This window comes from Galeopterus variegatus, unplaced genomic scaffold (assembly GCF_000696425.1).
Source record: "Galeopterus variegatus unplaced genomic scaffold, G_variegatus-3.0.2 Scaffold4045, whole genome shotgun sequence".
NCBI classification, from domain to species: Eukaryota; Metazoa; Chordata; class Mammalia; order Dermoptera; family Cynocephalidae; genus Galeopterus; species Galeopterus variegatus.
Window position 1 is genome coordinate 188,199 of NW_007730156.1, and position 10,449 is coordinate 198,647.

Sequence of the window (10,449 nt, forward strand, 5' to 3'; positions counted from 1 at the left end):
TCACCTGACAGCACAAGCTACAGAATGGCTAATACAGGAAATATGGGATCAAATTGCCTACATAGCTCTTTATTTTTTATTTTTATTTTTTTTTAAATTTTATTTTATTTTGTCAATGTACAATGTGGTTGATTACTATGGTCCATTACTGAAACCTCCCTCCCACCTCCATCTCCCCTCTCCGTCCCAACAATCTCCTTTCTTTTTTTTTTTTTTTTTTTTTTTTTTTTAAATTTTTTTCTTCTAAAAGATGACTGGTAAGGGGATCTTAACCCTTGACTTGGCCCTGTCAGCACCACGCTCACCCAGTGAGCTAACTGGCCATCCCTATATGGGATCCGAACCCATGGCCTTGTTGTTATCAGCACCACACTCTCCCGAGTGAGCCACGGGCCGGCCTCCAACAATCTCCTTTCTGTTTGCTTGTTATATCAACTTCAAGGAATTGTGATTGTTGTGTCTTCTTCCCCACCCCCCAGTTTATTTGTGTATTTATTTATTTATTTTTAGCTACCACAAATAAGTGAGAACATATCTCTTTATTAATAGATTCCAGATATATCCAGCACTTTATCTCAAATGTAGATTAATTATCTGAATAATAAAAACATGATTTTCTGGTCCGGTACGGGGGCGACACTGAGGGTTGCGATCCGTTGCCGGACACGGAAAAAGACAAAAAATAAAAAAATAAAAAATAAATAAATAAAAATAAAAATAAAAACATGATTTTATCTGTGTTATGAGTGAATACATATATACATAAATACATTATGTATACATACATATAATTTGTATAGTTAAATGCTGGGGTCTTCTTATTTTTCTATAGCCCTTAATGCAATACCACAAGCATAAAAAACAGAGTGATGGCTGCTTAATGATGATAAAATGCTATCTTGGAGGAGGTTGTTTGTTGATGAGTGAGGAAAATTAAAATATCCTCATATTAAATTGTTTTTCTTTTGGAAAGACTGTGCTGCAAGAAAGGCAATCAAACTTTTTGTTCTCTATCTTATATACATCTTGAAAAAAAAATTTTTTTTCTTGTGTATTCCACACTTCCTAATCTCATAAGACAGAGCTAATGAAATAGAATCTTTGAGCAAATTTAGATTGATTCCCCATGGGAGTAAATATTATCTCAGTGTGAAACAGTAAAATAAATTGCTTATTATATTGATGATATTTGGAGAAATATCAAACCATTACCTTTGGGCCACATGGCTTTCCAAAAAAGTCACATTTCAACAAAGTGCTATCGTGGAGATAAAACCCATTGTTCCTGACAAACTCTGTAATGCTGAAGTTTGGGTGACTTGCAACAAAATCAATAACTTCTTTAGAGCCTGTAAAATTGTCACTGATTTCCTGATGCTGGAGGACTTTGAATACAATATGCCATAAGAAAAAAAATGACACCAAATTTGGCTACAGCATCTGTTTGGAACCTATTAGTAGGAATAAAGGCAATAGTCAGAATAAAATAACTTGTAATTACAGCAGAGACCAAAATTTGGACTCATCAGTTTCTCCTTCTTTTCTCTTATACTCTCCCTCATTTGCAACACATTCACGCAAAATTTGATTCCTAGGAGGTTTTTGACACATCATACAATTTATCTTTTATTTGTACCTGGAATAACTTCCAGACTCTGATCTGGATTAATCCTAATAAATCTTCAAGACCTAATTCTTCCTTCCGTCAAAAGAAGAGGTGGTAATATGTAGTGACTAAGAACTACACTTGGGAGCCAGATTTCCTGGGTTCGAATCCCAGCTCTGCTATTACCATGGCTTTGTTCTGTGTCCACTTAGCGAAGCTGAAACTGTATTTCCCAACATTCTCTTTCTTGTATGTATCTGGTTACACTCTTAAGTTCATCATAAGGCAGGAGCCACAAAACATTACAATTGATCTGCCAACTGTACTTGTTGGTTTGGGCACAGCAGGAGGACTGTAACTCTTCCAGCTCCTGTCCAATCTCTTCCATCAACTTTGAATATTGGGTCAGGTGACAGTGCCAACTGGTGACAATGCCAGCCTGACCTTCAGGTCACCCCTACCAAGATAGGAGGAAGTGAAAAAGAGACACCATTTGCAGCTTCTGTTTGTTGTCCCCACTTCACATCCATGTTCCTTTCTGACTGCAGGCCAGCACCAGAAACAGAGGCAACAGAATTACAAAGACTGCTTACCCAGCCCCTATGATTGAGCAGAGCTTATAATAAATCTCTATTCTATTTCACTCATAGCAGTACTGTTTCTCCAATCAATCCCTGATTGTTACAGCCACTGAAAAATATGACAGCAGATTTCTTCATCTTCCTGTGTTTAGTTTCCTCACTTGTAAAATTGCTGTATGTTAATATAACCTACTTCAAAATATTATTTTGACAGTTGAGTTAGTTATTTTTCTGAAAACATTTACAAGGATGCCTGGAATATAGGGAGTGTTAAGTAAGTATTATATTAAATAAGTGCCTTATTATTGTCAAAGTATTTTCTTGGTAATCAAAGCAGAAGTAATCTATTTAACCTAACTACTATATTACTTTGAAAATTATCTTATTTTGCTGAGAAATTTCTGCATTGTATTATGTGTGGTTCTTTACTTGCATGGTTGACATTCCTTTCAAAATGTGATTGGTACTTTTGTATTTTGGATCTCATAAATCTTGAAACTAAACAAACCTTCTCTTTTCAAATTGACTGCTAGATAGAATGGAGTGTGTGGTCAACTCTTGATAAGTATACAGGGTCATGCAGTATGTGGTTTGTGTGTCCTTCCTGGAGCTCCTTTATATCCCAGACAACATTTTGACTTTCCTTTATATTGCTTTTAATATAAATATAACTTTTCTTTGTAATAAAAGTAATAGTAAATCCTTTCCCAGTCAAGGTAGGGCATAAGAAAAACAAAAAATTAAAATAAAATCCCAAACCAACATTATATATTCCTTGAGATGAGAAACTGTTTTCATGATCAGCATTTAATATAATACCTTACTTTACCAGCTCTGAGCCTTACAAAGCCAGCCCAGGTCCGAAAACTGTGTAAATATCCTCCTTTGATGTCCACATTCTGAGATACTATTAAATTAGGTGGCATTTTACCTACCTACAGTGTAAATAACCTTGCTTTTTTTGGTCAAAAGTATTTTTGGTGATCTTTTGAGGAGTTAACAGTTTACCTTAGCAGCAGATCTGTTAACCCTATGTTGAAACATGGACTTTAAGCTACATCTAACTCTGACTGACTGACAGGATACCAAGGCTGTGCTCCAAGGCTCTGCCACTTCAGAATCTTGCACAAGGTGAGAGTCAGCCCTACCTCACACAGTGTTCACCAGATTATTTTCAAAACATTTATGCCCAGAACTGAAGAAATTAGCACACCTGTTGTTGGGGCATTGAGGCCACACACCTCCTCCCGGGGCAGAGAACTAGCCATGACCCCACCCACATACGCGTATGTAATCTGTTGAAAACATTCGCCTGGACAGGAGAAATAAAGATGGCCCTGACGGAAGCTGCCGGGGAGTAGCCAAGGAAAGACATAGTTTAAAATTATTGGATAAAAGATATTTCCATGCTCGTGCTCACCGCATGATTGCAATAGCAAAGCATTAGAGCAAGATGCATGTTCACATGACCTTTAAGATGATAGGTTGAAGTTAGGAAATCCCCTTGCCATATGCTTATAAAAGCAGGTGCTTGTGTGGAAATAAACGGAACTGCTTGAGGGAACCCCTGCTGCATCTGAGTGTCTCTCTGTGGGCTGAATAATATACTCACCTTCCTCCCGGGCTCTCCTGGCCACTAGGGTGGCAGGAGTAATCCTACCGGTTCCCTCTCTTGCTCATCCCGTGGCTGGGGGCTAAAAGGGGCTACTGGAAGGTTTAGGGCTGCCGCCCCTGAGCCCCTGCAACTTGTGGGAGGTATAAATACAATAGATAAGAAAGTTAAAAGGGAGAGCACCTTAATTTTATTCTTTTGAAATGCTTTTTATTATGTTAATAATAATTGAGACCATCAGGGTAATTTATGTAGTTGAATTAAATTTAATGAATAAAGTCTAACAATATTAGGAATAAGGATGTGAAATTTTTGTGAGCTAGACTATTCACCATAAAACCAAAGTGTTTTGCAGTTTGTTTTCAACTTTAATTTGAACTTCAGAACCGTTCCAAGTTATCCTTTAAGAAATCTTGCTTAGCGTTTGCCTTATTCTTCTATTTAACATTTTCTATAAGAGCCTAGTATGAAATAATGATAATAGAAGTATATCGATTTGTTTAAACAATTTACCAACTGATAACTAATTACTAAATCTCCCCTTTTTTTGGTATATTAGTGGCTCTAAATGCATTTTCTGAAATTATATGACCCAAATTAGTAAGTTTCATTTGAAGTCCAAGTTGATGCCAGAATTAGCCCTTCACTGAGTCCTGTCAAAACAGATTCAAGTATACCATGCTTTAATAGGAAAATGGGGAAAAGTTCTGCTCTTTGGATTCTCTATTGAGCCAGTTTTAACTTCTTACCATTCTCTTTCTTTTTTTTTTTTTGTATTTTATTTATTTGTTTTTTATTTTAATTTATCAATAGACAATGTAATTGATTTTTGTGTCCCTTTACCAATTCCTCTTCCCCCCAATCAACATCATTAATTAATAAAACCTTTGGCATATATTTACTTTTTTATGAGTTATAATTTTATTTTGTATTAAAAATGCATTAACACTTTTTTGCATTTAAACAAATTTGGAATAAACAAAGAAGCACAGTGATTATAAAAATAAAGAAGCAGAACTTGAGTTACTCATTCTAAAACAATGCATTAAATAATACCAGTACTCACTACATTCATCTCTGATTTCAGTAGAAGAAAACAAATTTCAGAAATTTTTACCAAATATAATGAAAATTTATGATCAACTTCATGGTGAAGATATTTTTAGTGGAAATTTTTGACAGAGATATTTAAAAGCCACTGGAATCAATTCTAAAGAATTAAAATCATGAACTGTATTGCTATTTCTAGAATCTATTGTAAAATTTTATTTTTATGAAACTCTGCCAAATATATCCTTATGAGTTTGTCTTCCTATTTGTGTAACTATTGCTTTTTCATGTAAAAGAAACTTCCCAAAATTAAAATTAACAAGTATTCTTTAATAAACTATGAGTGAAGCTTGATTGACAAATCTGGCAGTGATGTCTATTGAACATCAGTATACAAAGAAGGTTAATTTTGATGAGGTCATTGATAAAATTGCAGATAAGCTGATAAATTGACTCATGGAGTTATTATCTAATCTACTATATCCAGTATGTCCCTTCAGAAATACATTAATATTAAAAGTATTATATTACTTTTATTTTTGTACTATAATATTTATTTTAATTTTTAACATTTTATTGCAATCAATGTATAATATATAGGCTGTTATTATCAATTGTTATCAACTGTTTAATTTCATGGCTTTAGCTGAAAATAATTTTGTCATATAGAGAAGGGGAGTATTAAGAAATGATGTGTTTTCACTGTCATAAGCACAGGGTAGGTCCCCAGCACCTATTGTAAAAGGTCAACCTTTCTTCATAATCCAAGGTCCCTTGGCAGAGTTTCTTCACATCGGGTATCCATTTCCTGCTGATAAGGTAGTTTAGCAGAAGGAGTATAGACATTGGGATCTATCAGCGGACTTCTTTTCCAGTCATAACTTTGGTAACTTTAAGTTGCAATGTTAAGCCTTATTTTTTTTCTCAAGTGAATTGGAGATGATGCAGCTTAGAACGATGTTTGTCAAACTGGGATGTGCATATGCCTGAATGTTCCCACACACAGAGAATTTTAAGGGAATAAATTTCCAGATCTTCTTTTCACAATGGTTCTTCTCCCATATATGAGAGACTTTAACCTGTCATCCATCACAAAACAGCATAGAACACCTACTGGAGTGTAACAACCACATGTGGAGGGTTAGAAATCTTGATTCTCATTTGATTTTTAGAATAGGGTTTTTAGGTAAATACATGTATGGGACAAAAGCCCTCAGGTAGGAGGCCATAGCCTACAGCCAGAGGGCAACAGCCCATCTAATCAACTCTAATCACTGCTAAGGTATGGGATTGTGTACTTTAACGATTTTAGAGATAACAGATGGTTGTCATACGGATCCTGTTGAGAGATTTTAAGAATTGCTGAAGGGAGAGATGTGAAAAAAATGTTTGCTAGGGGCAAGCTGTCTGTTGGTGGAAACTTTAGAGATCATTATACTTAAATTTTATCATAAGAATGCACCTTTTGCTTAAGGAGAAGTTATACTTTAGATAATGAGCACAGTTTGACCAACTTAGCTTTTCACTAATTGTACTTTGGAATGTCACATTGTTAATTTTACTGATGTTACTAATTTCCATTGTTTAAGCTATACTTAGCCATAGATAACTTTTGTAACACTGTCCATGTCTTTGTGTTTTTGTAATAATTGAATCAACTGAATTTTCCTGTGAAACTTCCTTGTCTTTACAGTAAACAACAGAAGCTAACTTTGAATCAGGGCTGTACCTAGTTTTCTCCTTCTAACAGGGGAGTTGCTGAGGTACAGTCCCTTTGGGCTTCTCATCTCATTCATGATGCTTTGGGTAATCCTTTTTTCATCTCCATTACACAGTGAGAAGTGTGACAAATGGTGCCCTGTGTGAGGCATTCTGATTCCATGGATCAGAGACTGCCCTGCCAAACCTTGGAAAAGAAAAGGACGTTTACTTATCCTGGTAAGGGAATCACAGGCAGCTTTCAATTAGCATTGCATGCCTGCAGCAGTGTCTAGCTAGACTTTCACCCAAAAGTTTCTTTTCTCTTACTTTCATTCTTTAAATATGAAAAATTCTTTAACTAAAGAGGAGATTCAACATAAATTACAACTCCAATGTCCCCTAAATCAGCTGGCTGTAAGGTAAATGAATGACAGTTTGTTGAATTATTGGTTGTTAGACAACAATGCCTTTGGCACCCAAAAGAAGAAAGTTTTGATATTAAGGATTGGGAACGAATTGGTCACTGCTTAAAAAAAAATGCAATAGATCCTGTCAAGGCTTCTCACCTAATGATTTGGAATCTATGTTGAGTTGCTTTGAGACCTATTCAAGACATTAACAAAAAACAAAGACATGTTTATGTCACCAAAAAGGATAAAGCATAATCCTCACCACCACCTCCTCCTCCATCTGCCCCCATCTTTCTGTCTTTATGCAGGCCATAAAGAAAGTCTCTGACCTACATTGTCTTGATTGTAGGTCATAAAACCACCATTCTTGAAAGGATCCTGACCAATACCCTGGAGAAATGATTTTCCCCACTCAGTCTATTAACAAGTCTTTACCTTTCTTTTGTTTTCACATGCCAACTAGCTCTATGTCCAGAGACAGTTTCTTTGCAACCCTGGTTTTGTTTGAGCATATTTTCTTTTTCTTAACTCCATGTTCTTCTCTTCTTCACCAAAGACTCTGAGGCCTCATGAGAAACGTGGACATGGTGCACCAACTGGACCTCTTTTGGAGTCTGCTGCCTTTCTCTTGAGAACTCAAAATTCAAATGGCTTTATCTCTATTTATTCATTGGCTCAGCCCTTAAGCTCAGTAATGCATCTGAGAAACAAAAGCTAGACTAAAATCTACCTGTTTTTGTTACCTTACTTTCTCTGAAACAGGGTGAGACCTCACAGATAAGCTTTGACATTTTTTAGAAACACAATTTAAATGTGACTATTCCTTTATACTAGTGAGTTTTCTATTTTATCTGTCTCCTTATTATAAACAAAACTTATAAAATCCTTATTTCTGTTTATGTCAACATATATATGTACAGAAATGCCCCAACCCATGGGGATATCAACTGGGACCCTGGAGAGGGGAGTGGGAATTGGTGGGAACAAGAGATGAGAGACATGGAGACAAGACAGTATTCTGATCAAGTCTCCTTTATTAGCCAGAAGGTCACAGCTTATATAGCCAGCAGGAGGGAATCAGCGGATAAGGAAGTATGCAGATGTTTTCTGGGAAAAACCACAGGACAAATCGTTCTGGGAAACAGAACATTTCTCAGCTATGTAAAGCAGTGCAGCGGTGATCTACACCTAGGGCTGTGCAAGCAGTAAGAAGGAGAAAAGGGAGGAAAGGTCACAGCATTTATATCTTTAGTGCCAGAGGGCTATTGGCAGGGCTTCATGACCCTAGGCAGGCTATGACTGGGCTCTTTGGCCCCGGAGAGGTCCCCCTTTTTTATTTTTTCAAGCCAAGAGAACCTCTTGTGAACTGTGCCTGTCTTAGGTTGGGGTAACCCATCCCGAGCACGGTACCTGTCATAGAAATGGGTTGCCATTAATGGCAGCCTTTTGTTTAGGGCGGTGTGGGGGACTTACCCTCTTTTCCATCTTTGGCTATCCAGTTCAGCTCACAGAGGCAGCATTTGTTAAGGTGAATGTGGTGGTATATAGGCACCACATTGTTCTAGCATCTCAAGGCATTGATAATGGACCTGTATAGGCCTTGCCTGAATAGCCTCAATTTGTTGTTTAACAAAGGCTGTGACTTTATTAAGTAAAAAGGGCCCCAAAGAAAGCAAAAGAAGCAAGCCCACAAGCAGCCCTAAAAAGGGTAAGAGATAAGGCAGGAATCCATTAAGTTCAGTCCAAAGGGGGTTTTCTGCCAGTTGTTTTCTTCTCTTTTCTAAGTCGTCTTGTAGTTGTTTGATACGGTCTTGAACTATCCCGGATTTGTTGGCATAGAAGCAACATCTTTCCTGTAGGGCTAAACAAACACCTCCTTGTTCTGCAGTTAGTAAATCGAGACCCCTTCTGTTTTGTAAGACTACTTCTGCCAGGGAATCTAATTGGTCTTGGAAGTCCTGTATAGTTTGGGAAAGGGCTTGTACATCCGAAATCAGCTGGGTAGACAATTTTGTATATTGAGATAGAGAATGGGTGAGACCGGCAGTTCCAGTAGCAACTGCTACAGAAATTCCCAAACCAGCAAGTAAAGGAATAAGCTGTACAGCCCTTTTAGATCTTCCAGCTATATGCTCAAAAGTAGTGACAGGGACGGGCTCACTCCCAGATATAACATCTATATCGGGCAGAAGGAGAGCCAAAACACAAAACCCTGTCCAGTTAGTGGGCAAATGGGCATAAGCCTTATTGCTACCACAGACAAAAACCGAACTGTTATGGGAACACAAGGAAGTAGAAATGTTGATAAGTGACTGACAATTTGCAAATGTAGCAAACCCAATGTTGATCTCAAAACTATTATTAACTGAAGGGGAAATGAAACAAGTAGCATTATAAAACTGTAAAGGTTGTACCTGCAAAGGGAAAGTTAATGAACACTGATGACCAACAGAATAATTAAGAAACAAAGCGGGAAAAGCAACAGGGACAGGCTGTCCTATTATCAGACAGAGCCAACAATTTTGAGCAAGATCAGGATTGGTGGCATTAAGCAACTTATGAGTTGCATAAAGAAGGTTGGAGGTCTGATGATCAAGCTCTAAATCACCCCTGTTCTTTGGCAGGGCCAGGGGGTGATAGGTAAGTTGAGGAAACAAAATGTCATGCATTTCTTGAATTTTTGTTTCCACCTTTAGAATTCTAGTTTGGTCTTGAGGGCCTCCTCCATCAGATATGTGAACGGAGGGAGTAGTGGACCAACAAACAGGTTGACCTACTGAACCTGTACAAGGGGCTTGGGCGTAATTATTCGAGGCAAGCCCAACAGCAGAAGGAGGACCTGCAAGATCCCCTCCAAAAGTCCCTGCATAATTTTTAATCAGGGTGGCTGTGAAGTATGTTTGGTTTCCAGAAGTGCACAATTGGTATGAAGAATAACAAGTGCTATGCATAGATTCAGCAAACGTGCTGCAAGGACATGGCTTAAGGCTCCCACCACTGCTGGCTATGAACTTAGGATTTTCAACACAACTATAAGTGGGAGATGATGAGGACAAATAAGCTGAATGCGTGTCACAATCTACAACAGGTATGTATGATGTAGGAGGACTACAAACAGTCCCCCCCTTGCAATCACATGGTTTTCTGTACTGTTTGTTCACCAATTGGCGAGTGAGTCCAGGATCTCCAAAGCTGGACTGGACCTTGGGCAGCTGAGCAGACAAACCAACAATCAGGAAGAAAGTGCTGGTTGCCATGACCCCTGTGCAAAAGAAAAGAAAAAGACATTCTCAGGGATCTACCAAATCCCTGGCTGAGAGGTTATGATCCACTTGTTTAACCAGCCATTCTGGCAGCCATTTGGCCGAGTTAGGAGTGCAAGAAAAAACACAGACTGAACCTCTACCCAAGATCACGGGTCATTCCAGGAGTTATCTAGGGAGTCCTTCCATTTGACCATGGCAAATTGTGATTGGGGCTCAGAATGCC

The 10,449-nt window shown here is 37.8% G+C and overlaps 1 protein-coding gene across 1 annotated transcript in view; it reads right to left on the reverse strand.

The window, feature by feature from the left end:
* The window catches only part of ASIC5 (acid-sensing (proton-gated) ion channel family member 5), a 29,346-nt gene that overhangs the window by 12,428 nt on the left and 6,469 nt on the right, over window positions 1-10,449 (reverse strand). Inside the window, 4 exon segments of the mRNA XM_008586615.1 lie at window positions 1,213-1,413; window positions 1,415-1,451; window positions 7,117-7,153; window positions 8,768-10,222. Coding sequence (XP_008584837.1) covers window positions 1,213-1,413; window positions 1,415-1,451; window positions 7,117-7,153; window positions 8,768-10,222 — 1,730 coding nt within the window.